This window comes from Lissotriton vulgaris, chromosome 7, assembly GCF_964263255.1.
Source record: "Lissotriton vulgaris chromosome 7, aLisVul1.2, whole genome shotgun sequence".
In the NCBI taxonomy this organism is placed as follows: domain Eukaryota; kingdom Metazoa; phylum Chordata; class Amphibia; order Caudata; family Salamandridae; genus Lissotriton; species Lissotriton vulgaris.
The window spans coordinates 900,222,344-900,241,772 of NC_141695.1; the positions used below are offsets into that span (position 1 = coordinate 900,222,344).

The 19,429-nt window shown below is 43.3% G+C and overlaps 1 protein-coding gene across 4 annotated transcripts in view; it reads left to right on the forward strand.

Moving 5' to 3' along the window:
* The window catches only part of TBC1D9B (TBC1 domain family member 9B), a 169,932-nt gene extending 151,902 nt beyond the window's left edge, over positions 1 to 18,030 (forward strand). For 3 of the 4 annotated variants that reach the window (XM_086931332.1, XM_086931334.1, XM_086931335.1), the window contains 3 exons: positions 5,406 to 5,471; positions 6,838 to 6,941; positions 14,261 to 18,030. In XM_086931332.1, coding sequence (XP_086787458.1) covers positions 5,406 to 5,471; positions 6,838 to 6,941; positions 14,261 to 14,953 — 863 coding nt within the window. In that variant the 3' untranslated portion in view covers positions 14,954 to 18,030. The remainder of the gene's footprint in view (positions 1 to 5,405; positions 5,472 to 6,837; positions 6,942 to 14,260) is intronic. The other variant, XM_086931336.1, reaches the window with a different exon arrangement.
* The last annotated feature ends 1,399 nt before the right edge of the window (positions 18,031 to 19,429 follow it).

The window sequence follows — 19,429 nt, forward strand, 5'->3', positions numbered from 1 at the left end:
ACAGATAAGAAATGCTATCAAAACGAAATCCTACAAAACAATATACTACTGGCCAGCAGCAAATAATACCCGGACAATGTCGGGACGGGCTGCTAGTCAGTAGTAAAGTGCCTGTGCTTCCATTTTAAACATGGGTAAATTGTCTAATACAGGAATTACGGATTCAATTTTCTGTAGGGCCCCAATATATAGTGCAGAAGTACACTCGTGGCATGAAAAGCTAACTGTCACTTGTGGATTGCTGCACTTATTGTTCCATCCACTAGTGTGACAAAATAAAATATGACTTGAGGCCTACCCTGTGTACCCTGACTACTGCAGTGTGACCAGGTTAAATATTCCTTTTCAACAGTTAAAAACCTCTTTTTATTATGTTAGTAAGGCACACCTATGTAACCCTTGTAACTCACAAGGCAGGGTATGTGAAATTTAAAGGTGGGACATGTAGAAACATTGTTCCCATGTGCCTACAGTGGGAAGGCCCGAAAAGCTATATTGATCCCAGGGACCACTACCTGCCCTTAAAAAATGAAACAAAAACGTTTCATTTCTTTTTTTTAAAAAATGCATCCAGTTTTCCTTTTAGGAAAACTGGCTGCAGTCAAAAAAACTGCTTTATTTAAAAGCAGTCCCAGACATGGTCTGCTGAGCCCGGCAGGCCACCATACCTGGGAGGGCCAGCCATTCCCAATGGGGTCGCAAATTGCCAATGGCTCATTAATATCCATGATCCTCGCATTTTGCAACCCCATTGGGAATTGCTAACAGTGTCTCTGACACTGTTGTACTTCGCATTTTGCAAGTCACAAATTGCGACGCAATTTTCTACTCGCAAAATGCTTGGTCGTACATCTGGCCCTAAGTGACTTTAAGGGTTCACGCTGACTAGAGTTATGATTATTCTTTAAGTTGGGCAGTCTCCCACCCCGAATAATAATCACATTTTGTTCTAAGATTTAATTAATTATACTCTCTTCAGACATCCTGAATGCTGACATTACAAGACGTTATCCATGTTATAGATCAAGTTGATGAAGCACTGGCAATAGACATGAAGGGTGCATGCACATTTTTTTTATTCCAGTCACAGATACATAGCTTTTCTCTTCTGTTTACTAAAAGTACCACTCATCACAGTGCTAACTGCCAAAATAACCTCCACTCCTAATATGCATAAAAGACAGTACCCCACTGACTGTAAATCTGAGACGGCAGGGCTTCACTCCTACCCATGCTTACTCAACTGTTTGATATGATTAAGCTTGCCAAGCAAGTACAATGCACAACTCAATGCATCTCTTGCACAAACTAGGTTTTCAATTGGCATTGTTGCCATTTTGCACTCAAAACTGATCTAGAAAAGGATGTAGTTGAAGGGTGAAATGGAAATTTATTGCTTGTGACGCAACATAATTTAGGACAATCTTTAAAATAACATTAGAAGTGATAGAGCCTGTCAAAAGGAAGTACATTTAAGGGCCTGTCTGCAAAGATGACTATATGAACAGATGCCTCCTTCATAAGATGGGTATGCATATACCAGAAATTAGAGCAAAAAATGGATTCTTGCACAAATACATTTCCATGATCTCCTGTGTCATTAAGAACATTTCCACTAGCTTTCAAGTCATTTAAGGAATGAGAATGGAGCAGAACTGCTGGGTTTAGTGGCCACTACGAGAGCTGCAGTGTGGTACATCTAAAGAAGTGTTTTTTGGCAAATGTGGTGCTGAATTATTTTTCATCGTACATCTTACCTAAACAAAAATGCCAACATCTCAACACTTTCTCACTAGCTCCCTATGTTGTCACCTCTTCCTTTCACCTACGGATGGTGGGATCTGTGCAATTGCTTAAAAGGTCCTTGAAGTCAGGTGGCACCTCATAGCATAGTGTGCATTCTGTGGTTCTTAAAGACCATGTTGATCTTTCGGCGTTTCCAAACATTAAAGGTGTGAACTGTGACTACCTGTGCTAGGGGCAGATATGTTGGCTTTATTGAATAAATCCAGCATGGATGGGCCAGTCTTAAGCAATGTGTAAGCAAGCACTTTCCTCCTGTTCTGTCCAAAGTGAGGAAAATGTTAATGTAGTCTATTTACAGTTCTTTCTAGACAAATTACACAGCCGTTTCTCGCTCTAGTCTAGTATTCTAGAAACAAACTGCACTTTTTTGGGGCAAGGCCAGTAGATCGGCTGAAAGTGGTCTTGGCACCTTTGTGGCTGACTGGGCATATATGCTGTCATTGATTCTGTGTATCACTGGATCCTGTTGTATACTGCTAACTTTCTTATCATATTTATTTTTGTATTTCTTAACAAGTTGTTCTAAGTCTCTTCAGCTTGTCCTTTTTTTCCCCAAGCATTTTGTCTTTCATGCAGAGTGTCGTAGGGATTGCCTCAGTCCATGATATTTTAAAAGTATTTTTTTGCCAGTGTTTTTTCTTGTAGATTGGTCCTCCTTTGGCACCCAGGCCTACGTTAAATGGCACTGAACTATATATAAAATAATTAGGACTTATACACTCACATTGAATTCCATTGCTGCTTACTTTCAGTTCAAGATTGGATGACTTTCTAAAGGCTGTATCTGAATGAGAAGAATAAGCCATATTTTTCAGCCTTAAGAGCATATCTTTTCTGCGAAATACCTAACTGCATGCATTGCATGGACAGTTTCTCGTGGCTGTTAAATAATTAAAGCTTTGATGTATTTTTGGAATTTAAAGTAACCCTAAACATCAAACTGCAAGAACGTCCTTACATTTGCCTTTTTCTGTCTGATGTAAAAGAATGCTGTATGGCTGGCCTGGGAGTTGCTATCAGTTCAGGCCCGGAAATTGTTTCCTCTATTTACACAAGTCATTCAATTCATCTGATATGGTTAGCACTTGCCTAGAACACGATAGTCCAGACCTTCGTTGGTTTATAAAATTGGCCATTTTTCTTTTAGGCAAAATAAGTCCTTCATTGGCTTCAAGACAGATAATTATGTTGAGATGTTGCTGTCTGGCATTCAGATGTTTGCAGAGACATACTTCAATCTAATTGGTCAGTCTTGCATGTTTGTTTCTGAAGATCTCTCAAGAGTGCACCTGAAACTTTGCTATCAGTTCTAGCATCAAACCTGCTTTTAAATGAAGCTGACCTGTTTTGGCCAAGGACGCCATTTTACAAATTTGTCCAAACAGGCTCACAGGATTCTCCTAGCTCTATCATGACTTTCGTCTACCCGAACAACTACAGAGTAGAAAGAATCTGAGAGTAAGGCCCCTCTGCCCAAAGATCATGGGTTTCGAAGCATAGCTATTGGGGTTGTAGATTTTGTTATACTTAATTTGTCCACCTGAATATATGAAGCTCTTTGGTGAATTAACAGAACTCTTTTGAATGGAAGAAATGTGTGGTGTGAGGGAGGTAACAATTATCCCGTGCAGGACAACATTGTGTATGTATTGTACTTCATACAGTTTGGTATTAAACTGAGGTGTAGCCCTAAATCTATTCACCCCGAAACATGTAGGAGGTGATTGGGAATCTTGAACTATTTAATACCATGATGATTCACAATTTCCAAGAAGGACTGAAGTTCTACTTCCCTTTACTGAAATAATGGCATATAGGGCATTTCATTAAAAGTGCTGTTCATTGTGACAATTATCTCAATTCATTATGACCGTTTTCAAAGAAACGTATTACTATTGCTGAATCACAGATTATTTTAGGATCATCTGGACTCCCAAGATTGAACTTCTCACAAATTAGGAAATCACAGAATGAGGAGACAGAATTTGGGAAGTGCAAAAGGAAGAATAATGACTTTGGGGCAAAAAAAATGCAACCCCTTTTAAAGTAAAAAAGAAAATAAAGTTCAATATTTTGAGTAGACGTTATGCTATGGCTTTTTTTATTTTGTGTAACTAGCTTTTTTGAGCTTTAAACAATAACGAGGCCACGTCTATCATTTTTTGTCTAAAGCATATTGGATTATCTAAAAAAAAAAATGGAATTGCCAGTATTCTTCCTAATGCTTCAGACAAATTCCAAAAAGAGTTGCCACAACACTGTTGACATTTTCAAAATGGTGGCATTTGAAGCACAAGGCTCTTACCTGGTAACTACTGATGCAAGTGTAGTTGTTTGGATTGTATACGGGTTTTCATTTGCTGTCGGTTACTAGTCCATCTGATGGTCACCCAATAGCACCATTCACCTATGAAAGTGGCAATAGTGGCATTTTTGAATATTGCACCTAAAACCTTCACAGGGCAGCCACATCACATGTTGGCAAGACGCTAATACTTGGAGTTCATATTAGATGGTCAGATGTGACAGTAGGTGTTAGAAACGGTCTTCAGTACTCTGTCAGCCTTAGGCCACTGCCTACAACAGGTACTGCTTGCTGCTTTGTGCACAGCCTTTCGATTTATAACCGATTCATTCTGCAAAAGAAAACATTCCTTAACAGTAGCCCTAGTATGTGGCTTGATGTCTGTTATAGATTCATGCTCTCTGGCTTTTTTTGAGATGGAAGAATGCTGGGCTGATCTCAAGCGAAGGCTTGTTGAGTAATTCATAGGATGATGCTGAATCGAGGGCATCGTGGCGTTCAAGGGAACGTCTAGATACCAAGGGTGTGCGCTCATCCTGGACGTTCTTCTGTTTGTTTACTCAGTGAATGCAAAGGTAGGGGTTGGAGGTGTACTGCTTAGAGTATTGAACGTGCTTCCTTTATTCTACAGTTGGTATGTGTCTGATCTTGGCTTTTATACTTTAAAGATATCTGGCGGAGTTCCCCATTCTTCCAAAGTCCGATAGTTGCTAGGCTGACATGGTACTGGAGGGGCACCTGGGCAAAATACCACCCCTACTTGCGGGGGGCAAAACAATGCTGCCATGGTGCAGTGCGATCAACAGCGCTCCTACATCCTTGATCACAGTGAAGCTCCATGTGTCTTTGGCAGTAGTCAAGATCGCTTAGTCTGTTTGCCTCTGTTTCATTGTCAGCAACTTTCTTATATCTTCCAGGCTCAGTGAAGCTTGAACTGAGAATTTAGGGTGTATGTTTAACAATGGGATGGGCAGCTCAATGAGCTTGTGTGTATCTAAAAGGCAAGCACCTACAGTTTAAAGGCTTTAATCCCAACAAGACAGAATCAGGCGTTCTTCCTTCTGAATATGGTGAAAAGACAGTGCGTTAAGTAATAATACAAAGAGAGGGTTATGTTCATTAGGTACACACAGTAATAAAAGGCAATTTTATCATGTGTAGGCCCGCGCAACTAAGTGGTTCTATTTAATGTCACATTGCAGCCCTGGCTGTTCTGCGTCTCTTTCACTGTTCGTTTCACCCTGAATTTAAACATGTAAATGACCTTGTAATTGTCTTGCTCCATTTTGTCTAGAAGCTGCTGCTCAAGAGAACACAGCTGGAATTGCTGATGGGAATGAGGACTTTGCTGAGAAGAAAGGTACATTTAAATGTTAATTTTTTCATACACCAGTTGATTTCTGCATTTATCCATTCGTAGACTCGCAGTTTTGACAGCTAGGATAAATTCTGCCAAAGAGATATGACGTTTAACCAATATTCAAACTTGGAAATTGGATACAAGCCATTTTCCACTGCTGACCGCTTAACCAGTGGACCAAAGTGTCACAGTTCTAGTAGTCCGCAGCTCTGGCTGGTTTTACAGTTTGTGGTCTGAGTAAGACTTTGGCAAGTAAATGTGGAGCGTTTTAAAGTCGATAATGCTTAGGCACACTGAGTGGTATGTTAGGCCTGCCTCAAACTATGTGGCTGGCAATGGGCAGGGACTCAGCCTTCTGGCTATCTGTGTTGCGTAAGAAGAAAATACTACTGCAAAAACCCAAGGAGAGTGGGTTGCCTCAAAGAAACAGAGTCCAACTAGGAATCCCTTAAGGTTTTTTAAGAGACCCTCACCCACCATCAGTAGCGGCTCCTGGTGGGAGTGCTACCGGGCAGTGACGGGGGAGTGGCAGGATGGGGAGGGGCTAGTAAACACCGGAATGTGGATGAATGCAGGTAAGTTGACAATTAAAATGCGATGCAGCGCGTGCAACGAAATTCTTTTTATTGATGTAATTGTCAACGTACCTGCATTCATCCGTATTCCAGTGTTTACTACCCCCCCCCCCCAACCCCCCCCCCCCCCCCCCCCCCCACCCTGCTCCTTTCCCGTCCCACGTCACCGCCTGGTAGCAGTCCCACCAGGAGCCGCTACTGCCCGCCATGTTACCGCGGTGGCATTCTAAATCATTGTGTCAATACACAGCTACTTAATGTGGCTGAGTGCGCTCAACCACCTCTCGGTGGGAGCACTTATAAAATGGGACCTGTGAAATGTGTGTTTACATTACCTCAAACATGCCTAAACAAAATGTATTATGTGACTGGGAATTGGGGTAAGGTTGAAAGGGATGCACTTGGGGGTAATTATAATCTCTTACATCTAATGTGAAAGTGTGGTAACATTATTCAGCCACCTGGGCTCAGGCCTGGTCTATTGGCTTTTCTCTGGACCTACTTGTGACAGATCCCTATATGTGAATATAAAAAACGGACACTATCCTATCTTACGTGATCATGCGTTACCCACTCCCCTTTGATTTATTTCTGGTTATGATTGGAAGTTGAGTGGAGATTTCTGCATACTTCTACCTCCGCTTTTCTTGATTTCCCTTATCTGTGTTGCATAGACAAACGTCTCGGGACATATGCATATTTTTCTTGTGGCTAGGTAGCACGGAGTATGCATTTGAATACCTTGTGCACATTGTCCCATAACCTCTTTTTGCATTTTTGTTCTGTTTCAGAGGAGGAGGCCAAACCCCCTGACTACAAGTACTATCTGCGCATGTGGGCCAAACAGCGGGAGCCGAAGAAGGAGACAATAAAAGACCTACCTAAGATGAACCAGGTCAGGCACCCGGATGATAGTTCTTTTCTGAATTCAAAACAAACCAGTTACATGTTCTGAGTCCTTAATCTCCTGTCATCCATACAAATAGGTAATCAACCCTTCACAATACATTTCAACAGCAAAGGTCCAGTATTTTTAATAGTTATTGATGCCAGGGGCATGTGAACACCATCCTGAAAGCACAAGCAGTCTTCCTAAAATCCATTCATTATTCTCTGCCACTTTCAAAGGCTTAAAATGACTGAGGCAGGGGATGGCAGGACCGCAGACTAGGACTATAGTATTCACTGGGGCCAGTCGTTTGTGCTGATGCCTACATCCCAGTCCGCGTCTTTAATAGTAATGTGAAGATTAACAATAATTACTTTATTGATTTGGGGATTCAACAAATAAAGCACCTAAAAGACTTAACAAACCCTAAAGTTTCAATGCATAAACCTTACTGAAAATATGTGGTGTAGTATCAGTGAGCCGAGACCAACTTGAGCTGAACTGCAGGTGCATTTATGCTTTTTGCAGGGAAAGACTAATAAAATAGTAATAGTTAAGTTATGTGGAGAAGGGCCTCCCTAAATGAATTAAATGAATTAAATGAATTGTCCCCAATGTCACGCAAAGTACTCCGGGTCCCCCTGACATGAGGTTTGTAACCTTTGCCTTCACCCCACGACAACCCTGCGTGCAAGTCCGGCCTCACTTTCCATTAGAAAAACCCCTCTGATAACAGTGGGAGAGGCGTTGGGCACATCAAAAGATGTAGCAGCAATCCTCTGATGGCCTTATGTAGAGGTAGGGTGCCAACCCATGGGTTGGGGCGTGAAGCCCCACAGCCATGGGCCTGTGCTGCCTTCGGGTTCTGGCAGGCTCCAACCAAAAGCCTCACAGCCAACGAGCCCTGTCTGCGAGCATCGCCCCTCGACAGTCGCCGAGCACAAAGATCCACAATGGTTCGGGCTCCTTTGGCACTGGCACCTAGGCCACCATTGACTTCAAAGCCAAAGTCGACACTGAATCTACCATCCAAGCGGAAGACTGTGTCGACGACCTACTATGAAGATTTGGAGCAGCCCAACTAACAAAGAATTCAAGAGGAACTAGATGCAAGGCAGAAAAAACAATTCACCCTTCTACAGACGAGGAAAATTTAAATGAAATTACCGCCATCATTATTCAATGACCTCATTTTCAAATCACTAGCGGGCATAGCTCAAGTAAACTAGAGAAGACAAAACCAAATTATGGTTCCAAACCAGTTGTGATCTTAAAACTGGGAGATACAAGTGGTGGAGATATTTTAAAAAGTGCTCAATTACTAAGGTTTAAGATGAGCACAGTGTAATCGACATTGCTGCACCTCCTAGCTTACAAGCGTAGCTCCTCTGCACAGGTCTTCCCTGTGCAAATCCATAAGCTTCTACTTATTCAAACTTTTGGAAGGTAAAAGCCCTTTGACTTCTGAGCTGGGATCGAAAAACCTTGTAATAAAGACATCTCTCATACAGTTATAAATTCAGGCTACTTATCTAGCATTCCTGTGCTGTAGGAGTGGGTACTTGCCCTAAACGACCACTGCAGACTTTCTGTTGACTTTCCATCCCATTAGTATCACAGAGTGGGATTTGTACCATTTTGCAATCATATTTTAAAGACCACGTTTTGCCAACATCCTTTGTAATGTTAGAAGATCCTAGCCCATATATATGCGAACTTATTAGAGCCAGAACCCCCTTCCTGTTATTGGGCGACCTTGCTGGATTGTCAATGTGTTTAAGTGCCTGTTCTTAAAGAGAATCCTCCTCCGCCATATCTTCCAAGTTATCCTCTTTTTTTTTTTTTTAGGGTGTTCAGGCTGATTAGGTGAATTCTGTTTAAAAGCTTTTTGTGAGGGCTCTGGTGAAACTCTCGCCTGATCAGGCCATCTGTCTCTGATCCCCTTAGAGAGGTAAGAGCCATAGAAGCAGCAGGCCTGGTTAAACTGGAAGTGTCGATGGAGACCCTGGGCTGCTGGTTGACTATGATTTTCCTGCTCCTCAAAGTAAACTTTCATAGTAAAGTTTTTGTGTTTGTTAAGGAAATCTGTAGCCTGAAGGTAATGGAAAAAAAGAAGCTGGACGATGACTGACCGATTACGCTAGAAGTAGGTTACAACAAAAGGGTTCACCCAATATCGTCACTGGGACCTGGGTATGTATATTGCTGAGAAAGAGGGGTCCCAGTTAAAACACACAAAATTATTTTACAAAACACAAAAATTAGTCCAAATATAAAGACAAAAAAGTCAATCTGCTGACATTGTTTTTAATTACAATGGAGCTGAGCCAACTATTAGGGCAACCAATGGTTGCCCTAATAGTTGGCTCAGCTCCATTGTAATTAAAAACAATGTCAGCAGATTGACTTTTTTGTCTTTATATTTGGACTAATTTCTGTGTATTGTAAATAATTTTGTGTGTGTTAACTGGGACCCCTCTTTCTCAGCGATTACGCTAGAAGCTTGAGGTTGGGGAGGAGAAGACTCTGTAAAGGTTACCCCACGATTAGAGTGATCCCATGAAAAAAGTAAGTGTGCGCCTTGCACCTTATTTGTCAAGCTGCATAAAGAACACGGTGAGCTAATACCCATCCCCCTAACCTAGGTAATCTATGTGCTAGTTAGGTATACAGTCTGCCACCCCACGACTTTACCTGGGGCGTTGAACCCAAACGAGGCCTTGCTGATGGATTGTTATAGTTCCCATAATAGTTATAATATCTGTTGTCTTTCTTAAGCCCCAAATTGTTACCTTTTTAGAGAAAGTGAAAACTGGAAGGTGTCTTACTTGTCCCCATAGTTATAATAATTCCTATTTGTAAAGCGTGAACATATCACCCCCATAAGGGTTTCAAGGCACTGGGGGCCGTCGGGGAGATTAAGTGAGCTATTGCCCAGAATCACAAAATTGCTGAGCTGAGCCGCAGCAGGGATCGAATTGTGAACCCTGCACTATGGAGAAAGACGCTCTGGCTGCTGTGCCAAACCTCTCCCTTGAGTCTCTTCTCTAGTTTTTTCATCGGAAATATTAAAGAATATAACTAAAGCACATCTATCTATACAAGATAATGAATGGAAAATCCCTTCTCTGCCCTGTTATCACGAGCAACAGAAAAATATGTGGAAATCGTGGTAATTTAAATGTGCATTATTTCAGCAAGCTTACATTAGTACAGACGCTTTTAAAAGCTTCTCCTTCTTTCTGATGCACAAGTCAGGATTATGTTAATATATCAAGGCCTGTGCTGTATGTGGCATTACTAAAACTCTTTAAAAAGGCTTGTCAATCATGTAAAGGTTTTCATAACGCCTGGAGGCCTCTCCTCAGTCTTGCAGCTTGAGAAGGCAATCGACATTTCAAGGCGCACATGAGTACGCGTCCTGACCCAGCATACTTGTTTCTATGTCTGTATGTATGTGATATTTGTATAGCCTGATCCTACCAACAAGCTTTGGAGCCCCGTACAGTGTCATTGTCAAAAATGCAGCCGAGTTATAGGAGCGGTAGCTGGCTTTTGGATGCAGAATTGGACTGTTACTGCATTGTGATATAGTGTTCTTTAAATAGGAATGTATTTGGCTATTACCTAAATTGGAGCCAGGACTTGGTTGTTATTCCAGGTCCTAGTATCATCAATGGATAATACCTGTTGCCTTGTTTTTTAGTTTGTACTTTTTTGCCACCGTTCTGATTGTGTCCTGGCTGTGGGTCAGCCAAGTGCCACCAGAGATGGTGAATTTCAGTCAGAAATGCAGGGGTGCTTATTGTGCTGGCGTTTATACGATTCAGCTGATATTTGAGAAGGTGCAGGTCGGCAAAGTGACCTGTTTGCATCCCATTGCTATGGGGATGATGTAGTCCTCGTTCTTCAGGTACTGGGCGAGGTGTGCTGCTGTGTGTATGATGTGCCTTAGTGGGCCAATGTGGAGTGTGGGAGGCCATGGAACAGGGCATTGTTGCCCTCCATAGTTTCTCAAATTCAAAAGTGGCTTTCAGGGAGGAATAGTTTCACTTTCTTTTGTGGAAAGAGCTGGTCTTTGGCAGCCTTTGTTTTCTTGGTAATGTTACTTGAGGATAAGGTTGGTGTCCAGTGTGAATCAAAGTGATTTAGCGGTTAGGTCAATTTTTGAGTTTGAATCCTTTCAGGTTCATGTCATGGAGTCTGGTGTGGACTAGATGCTGCTTATTGTTCTCGGCAAATAAATGTAAAAATGTAAATTCAGTACTTGTATAGTGCACGTATCGCACCCGAAGGGGTCTCTCGGCGCTGGGGAAGATTAAGCGAGCTATTGCCCAGAGTCGCATGGTACTGGGCAGACCCGTGTCGCCGGAGCCTGGGATCGAACCGTAATCCCCAGCGTCCGTCGCCCTGGCCACGGCGCCACACCTCTTCAGGAGTTCAGTCATGGTGGGGCTGCACTTGAAGGTGGTGCTGCATAGGATAGGATGAGCTGCAAGCAATGTTTGAGGTGCAGAATGCCTGGAGCACTGGAGATTTTCAATTAGAGTTGTGCTACATGGGCATGTTTCAGACTTGTCATGCTGATATTGGAGACCTGAGCGAGTGTAAGCTCAATTCACATCCAAATCAGCACCTCATGTAAAGGTTGAAAATGAAACCGGACCAGATGGAACCCTGGGGGCTCTTCTGAGATCTGAAGGTGCTAATTTGAATAAACTGGTTTTGGTTGGATAAGTAAAAGGTGAAACTGTTATGGATTTTGCCAGTAAATATCATTCAGGACTTCAGGATGTGGATGATTGTGGGATATTTGACAGTGTGGAAGGCAGCTGAGAGGTCCAACAGTATTGGGAAGCAAAAGCCATCTTTACCTGTATTGCGGAGTGCATTGTCTATGATTTCTAAGGTTGCTGTCTCTGTTCAGCAGTGTAATGTGAAGCTACATTGGTTAACATGCAGAAGATGGTTGCATTGAAGATCATTGGCACTGACTATAGGCTATTCTTTTAGATTATCTTGCGGTTGACAGTCCTGTAAATGATGTGCCGGTAGTTGGTGCGATCATCGTGATCTAGTATTTCTTCTAGGGTTTGGGCAGGTCTTCAGGGTCTACGATTTCTTTGGGAGGGGGTGGATCTGGGTTGTCTTTAGGCATTCTGTGAAATGCGTAAGAGTGGGAACGATAATGGGGAGTAGGGGTGAGAGCACTTCTATTGCGAGAGCTTTAATGAAGGGCAAGAGTAAGACATGTGTATGAGGTATATTTGAGGGAGTGGATTATTTTGACATCTGAAGGAGATAAGGCTTTTAAGGCTGTCCAATGCTGTATGCTACAATAAGGGGGAGGCCTAGGAGGAAAAGCAGACTTGATATTGATACACTGTCAGATCTCCGTATTTTTTAAGTGAAAAAGAGGTTGATGATATAGCTTTTATGTGCAATGAGGGATAGAGTTAGGCAGGCAGTTAATGCAGTGCTATGAAACAATCGGAGAGAGAGAGGGTGTAAGGCACTCTTATTCCCCCGGGTTACGTATGCAAAACAAAAGAAGAGTGTCATATGCAAAGGTGTCTATGTCAAGGCATAGAGGCAAAGACTGTGAAAAAAGATTATAGAGAGATACCCTCTTGTTGACACTTTGGAAACCTTCAAGGGTTTTGTGGGAAGCCCTCACTCACCAACCTGGTTGGTGACATGCTTCATCATCGGGCCCACCAGGAGAAGCCGAGTGCCTCCCTGGTGTGCTACAACGCCAGATTACCTTGGGGTCCGGAGCAGGAGAAGCTAGGTGCCGAGTGGAGTTTTGAAAATGTCTTTCTGCATGTGAATGAGGTGATGGTTCCTGTTATGACACTTGCATGCCGCTAGACCTGTTGCACCAATTAATTGAACAACATCTTCAATATGGTACCATATGTTTCAAAGTGGTTCTTTTGCAGACCCCAAATAAGCGGAGGGGACATCGCTGAAGTGTGACTACTTCCCATGTTTACATTTCTCTTACACTGTGGCATCCATAGGCCCCCATAACAGCCCAGTGTATGCTTTTTACATGCTACAGGCTATTCTGCCTGGGTCTGGTCACGTTATAGAGCTTTGCTCACTCACCTAGCTCTACTTACTGATGGTTGAGTTCATGTCTCAGGAGGCGTATTAGCTCAGGTTTATGGAGCACTTCAGGGTAAGACCCTCTGTTGGCATGTTTAGACTTTTATGCAAACGCAGCAGGTGAACCATGTCCGTTCAGTAGGCAAGCCCTGCTATTATTGCCCTGTTGGTACACGAGGACCGAGCTTGGTGTAAGTTCTCTTTAGCGCCACAGATCAGAAACTAGGGTGATGTTAGTAGGAGCCTCTAGCTCTCTCCCTAGCAAGCACACTTTGGACGGAAACACATTTGAGTTTGAGCCTTTTTGTAATCCAGAGTGTCTGTCTGGTTTTCTTTTTCATAGTGAAAATCGAGATCTCTTTGAGAGGCTGGACTCTGAAGTCGTTGGCATATGTCAGAAAATCGTTTCAACTTTTGGAAAGCAAGCACACATGTAACAAGATATCATAGGATACTTGTCAACCAGGTACTCGGAGTTACTTCTGTGGACAGTCTCTGAAATGAGGCTGAGGGCATTCACATTCCTTAAAGCCTTCAGTCTGTGGCAGAACACCTAAAGATGCAGAGTACTGATCGGGAAAGATTTCCTTCCTGTTGAAAAAGTGCTATCAGGGACTATAGTTAGTGATGGTGTCCGAGCATCCTGTGGGTGCTGTGCACAGATGTGTGATTTGCCTGAGAACAGACTGGAGCTTGGAAAGCCAACCAGCATTTTGGTGGTTGGAGCTGGGTACAGGGCTATGAGTGCACCAGGGCTTTCGTTATGTGCTGTGTAAAAAGCATCCCATTAGTGCAGTGGACAGTTGACCAGATGTAGGAGTAAGGCATAGAAGATTTATTAGCGGAAGGGGTTTGGGAAACTGCCATAAGTCAGAGGTGAAACAAGGAAGGTAGGGCTGGTAATGACTAGCTTTTTAGCGGGAGGCAGCACCTGTTGGGGAGCCTGCCAAGATGCCACTGGTAGTTAAAAATGAGTTCTAAAAAAGAATGCAACAGTGCGGCTGCAACAAAGTGGGTTATTCTTGACCCATGCACATCATAATTTGTACAATTGCAGCCGATTTGCTGCTGTGGTGCAAGTCACTGAATTACTTGGCAGCTATAGGTGGAAAATAAATATATATAAATATGGATTTGAAGTTTCTGTAGTTGTCCATCTTGAAAAAGTGTTTCTGTAGTCTGAGTCATTAAATGTTTTTTTTCTTCTCTTCAAGGAGCAATTTATTGAACTGTGCAAGACCCTCTATAACATGTTCAGCGAGGTCCCTCAAGAGCAGGAGTTGTATCATGCTATTGCCACGGTGGCGAGCCTTCTCTTGCGGATTGGCGAGGTCGGCAAAAAGTTCTCAAACCCACCCTCGAAAGCAGGTGATAAAACACCAATGGCAGAAGAATCACCAAGCGATGAGGAAGAACGAACGCCTACTTCGGAGAACAGCCAGGATGCAGAACCGGAGCAAAGGGGGCAGGCTAAGACAGATGTTCTTCATTATGACCTCCCGGGAAAGGCTCAGGAGGATGCCCAGAAGTCCGATGAGGGAGCAGGGAGTGAGGAAGGAACGGGGTCTCCAGCACAGCTGCTATCAGATGATGAAAACAAAGATGATCTATCCATGTCCTCCTATTCCATGGTCAGTGCTGGGTCCCTGCCCTGCGAAGATATTGCTGATGACACAGTTCTGGTTGGCAGTGAGTCCACCTGCCCTGGCCCGAGGTATGGTAGCACTATTGATGCAGACTGGTCCATTTCCTTTGAGCAGATCTTGGCATCCATCCTCACTGAAGCTCCACTGGTGGATTACTTCGAGAAGAAAGTGGACATCCGTCAGAAGATTAAGCAACAGAAGAAAATGGAGAGGCAGATCAGTTCCTCAAGTGACTACGAGCTTTCTTCAGTGTCCGGCTGACCTATCAAACTCAGTGTATACTCAATGGACCATTGATGGGGGAGGTGGGACTGATGACTATCCCCCTGTAGTCTCATTGTGCGAGATGAAGTACTGAGAAACACTCCAGGAAAATGTACTGTATCTCTGCCCATCAGATATATTCATCTGAATGAAACATGGGTCTTTTTTCACTGACTGACCAATGCGAATATCCTGTAGGAGGAAGCGGAAGCACCTTTGCACTTGTGAAGAGCATAAGTAGCCATTGGAACGCCTCAGCCCCAAGGCTTTGTCTTCACCATGCATCCTGCATGCAGCCCTTTGCCTTGTCTTTTCAGTAGGATGCTTTAGAGTATGGTTTGCACCATAGGTTAATATGTGCCACTCCGAACCCGGTCTTGACATGCCTCCAGTGCCTGCCCCACCCCCCTTCAACTATTTTTAAGCTCTGCACTTATCCACTTGCCCTAAATGCCTAAACTGTGGGAACCAGTGTCGTCCTCCATATGTCATGAAGTAGCTCAGCACGCTAAAGTCCCTTGCTTCATTTTACACTTCCGACATTCCTGTCCTTGCACTTAAAGGGATGTCGCTGTTTTCTCTAAATCTGGTGCAGTTGTGTGCCTCCACGTTAACCTTTTTCCTCAAATTGTACTTTATAAGGTGGTCTAAAAAGTACATGATAGTAGGTTCCTCAAGCAAATCTTGGCCGGTCATAATGATGTGCTTGTGGAGTCCAGTGGCATATTTATTTGTTGAGCAAACAGTGTTTCTTCGTTATTCATTCATTTCAGAATAGCTTGGTTCGGACCTTGATGCTGAATGTGCCTCCATTCCATCTTATTTTTCCAAGATATAGTTTCATGTGCTGTCCTAGAACTTTCTATGCTTCACAAGTTTGTTGATATGGGAGTTATGTATGACCAGTTGTTGGTAGGAACAGTTCTGATGGTACTAGTGCAGCTGATTCTCATCTTCCTAGCAAGCTCCATCTGCTGGCATGTCAAAGAATAGTCTTTTCTATATCCTGCTTTTAGTTTTCAGACCGATACATAACCGTATGTGTGTGTGGCAGCAGCTCGCTCTTGTTGTGGTTGGTTTGGCGAGTGCATATGTGCGCATAGTGGCAAGCTGTCCTTAAGTATAGGACTCTGTATGCATGAGTATGTGTGAAATGCAGGTGGATGATTGTCTGATATGAATGGTGAGCATGTGTATTGTATGTATGAGTTTCTGATAATTCGTTTTTGGCTGGTGAGTGTAAGACATTGTTGCACTTTAGTGGCTATGAGGACTGTGTATGATTTTGTGTCCATATCGACGTCTTGGGTTAAGGGCATCGTCTATGAGCATTTTTGCATGTATGCTTGCTTGGGTCTACCACTGCCCTTCAAAGCCAGTTGCGCAGAATAGGTTTTGCATATTAAGGGACCGTGTGGCTTTGTCCGTCTCCGTAGAAATGTATACACACATCAGCAGAAGAGTTCATGATGTGAATCTTTGTATTTACTGGTATGTGCGCTATATACCAGTGCATATGCCGCTGTGTATTAGCCGTGTGTAAGTTGGGGAAGCTGTGTGAACACTTTTTGTGGAAGTTGCGCACACAGTAAGACTTCCAGTCATTCCCTGTGCGTATCCAAAGTGTGTTATCAGAGAAAGCATGCCACAGCAGAAAGCCTCTGGCTCCCATGGCTCCCCTGTGACAACCGAGCCAAGGCTTGTTTATTGCAGGCCCTCCGACCTCAGAAGGGAAAGATGGCAGGGCTGTAGCAGAATATCTGCGAGGAGGCCCCTGCTCTTTTGTATGAGGTGATGCTCACTCTGCCAATGGAGGTTTGGCTTGAGAGACAAATTGTTCAGTGCATATGTGCGAGAGTGCAGACCTCTCATAAAAGGACATTAATCCCAACTGCATGGTGATCAGATGCCTTTTGGTGTGGTTTGGAAAAGTTCTTTGTTTAACCTGATTAGACCAGTATGAATTTTGTGCAATATTTTTAAAGAATTGTGTACAGTTTTAATGTTGGTGAACGGCCTTACCACAGAACTCAGTGAATTAGGGCAATGCCGTGATGTAAACATTTGAAGTAGTCTGCTACATTGTATTCCATGACTGGCGTATTATTTTTAAACTCCATATATTTTCTGAGTTTCCTAAGATAACCGTTGCATAGGGCCATACCAACTCCACAGTAATCCTTCTATTACGGAAAACACCTATTTCAGATATCATTCTAACTCTAGGCATTTCCTAGCATCTGCTTGCACTGGCTAAAAATTAAAACATTCCTCAAACTTTTATTTTATTCCGCCATAAGAGATGCTGCCACAATGTAACTGAATGTCTAGTCATGCCCCTGCACATATCACAGAATGTTTAATAAAGGAATTCAGTTGCTGTGGAGTTAAGAGATTCAAAGTAAGGGTTGTAAAGATATTAATTTGGGGATAGACCAAGCGGTGTCTTGTGCACTTTTTGGAAGACCATAGAACTGCTTAGTTAGTCTCAATTTTTCAGGGCCTCGCAGAGTAACTACCAGCAGTGGATACCAGAACTCTTATCCCAGCTGGGCATTTCCAGTTTGTCCACACGTGGTTGGACAGGTGACCACACACAGGAGCACACACACTGGAAGATCAGACTGTTGTGTGAGATGGTGAGAGCAAAGACAAATCTATTAAGTACATACACAGCAAAAGAAAACTCGTCTTTTGTTGTACTTTTTTAATAAATATTTTAATAACAATAGGGCGCTAGATTTTTGTTGGATTTTAGCAGGGATTTGTGATGTAGCTACTTCACAAAATGCAAGTGAGCCTCATCATTCATGGGGACATGTGGACAGAAACCTTCTTTTGGGTGACTATGTTGTGTAGTTTTCTGGGAGGTTTTAGTGATCTTGTGAGCACTCATGTTTGCCACTCTGCCGATCCCTCGCAGAGTGTTTGCGAGGCAGCTTCATCCCCTTTCTGCTAATCCCACCGTAATTTATTTCAATTGTGTTTTTTAAGTGGAATATTGTAATCTGTATGACTTTTAAATGTCTGTTTCAAATCCCGCTCGTAATCAATGAATAAAGTTACAATCTAAATGAGTTGTTTCTAGTCAATATTTTGTGTTGGTTTGTGGTTCCTTCTGCTCTTCTATTACCAGGGCTAACAATGTGGCACAATTTTAAACACATACTTAGGCCGCAACTGCTTTTCCGCTTTAAAATAGCTGAATACGCTGCTAAAGTGCTGTGTGGTTTTCTGCACACACCGCCATGCTGCAGATATGCTAGTATTTTTCATCACTATGGTTTACTTCAGCTGGTTTATGGAATCTTGTGGGAGATCTTATTCACTGAAGGATGACAACATTATTACAAAGAGTAGTGAAGGAGGCACAAGTCATAAACTAGCACCCGCCCCTATCGAAGGAAGTTGAGGTGCCATTCAAATTCAGCTTAAGGCAACACTTCTCCTTCCTGCAACCATTTGCCAGAAAGTAGAGCTTCAAAGCACACACCTTCATTTAATCTTTAAACGGAGGTAAAGACTGAGCAGTAGTGAAGTCTTTAAATAGAGGGCAGGGCTTACACAGATACCATCAAGGCGAGCACAGACACGGCAAGTGCATCTGGGCCCAAGATGACACCAGAAACTTCCAGACCACCGACGACTCTCATTTCCCCGGGAAAAGAAAACGCAATGTCAAGAATCAATTACTCTAAAACCATCTGCAATGACTCCAAAGTTGCGACCAGCCATAGTTTACACTCGACGAGGGCCCCGCAACGACTGTCACCACAGCTATACGAAATCAAACCAGACAGGACACCCGAAAACTCTAACACCAAACCCACAAGTGTTCCGGAGTCAATCAACAACGATCCACCGTGCCATCAGATTCTATTGGCCCCCGAATATAAATCTAAAGGGCGGCACGACATTCTTAATAGATCCAACCTGTTAAAACTAGCAGAAGGAATTCCAGGTCTAGCTGGACTGGCCTCGAACAATATTGAATCCATCGAATTCCCCCCCCTTCGAGGTAATCAACCATCTGAGGTCACTGTGGTGACTTTTTCATCGACTAGCTGGGTAGGAGCTTTTCTTGAACAGAAGTCGACGTTCCGGAACTGGGGAATCAGAGTGTACCCTTACTCCACCCCCGGGTACCCCACCTCCCTGTTAACAAGGCCGACTTCACCCAGCCACCTGTTAACATCCAAAAAAACAGGACGCGTGAGACCCTACTCGGTCCTAAAAAATGCTATAGGGGCCGACATCAAACCAAAAGGGCCGGAAAAAGCTGGGGCCAATGAAGAATCCAACTACAGCTGGGGCTGGCTGCCGGCAATTCTGTCATCAAAACATTCAAATTGACCGCCAGCGGGGGAAACACCCGTAGAAACATTCATCCCCTCTAGAAAATCCATCTCAGCGGCGGACATATGGCACAAAAGAGACACCAAGCAGGGACGGCCTCCATTCTCACTGTGCTCA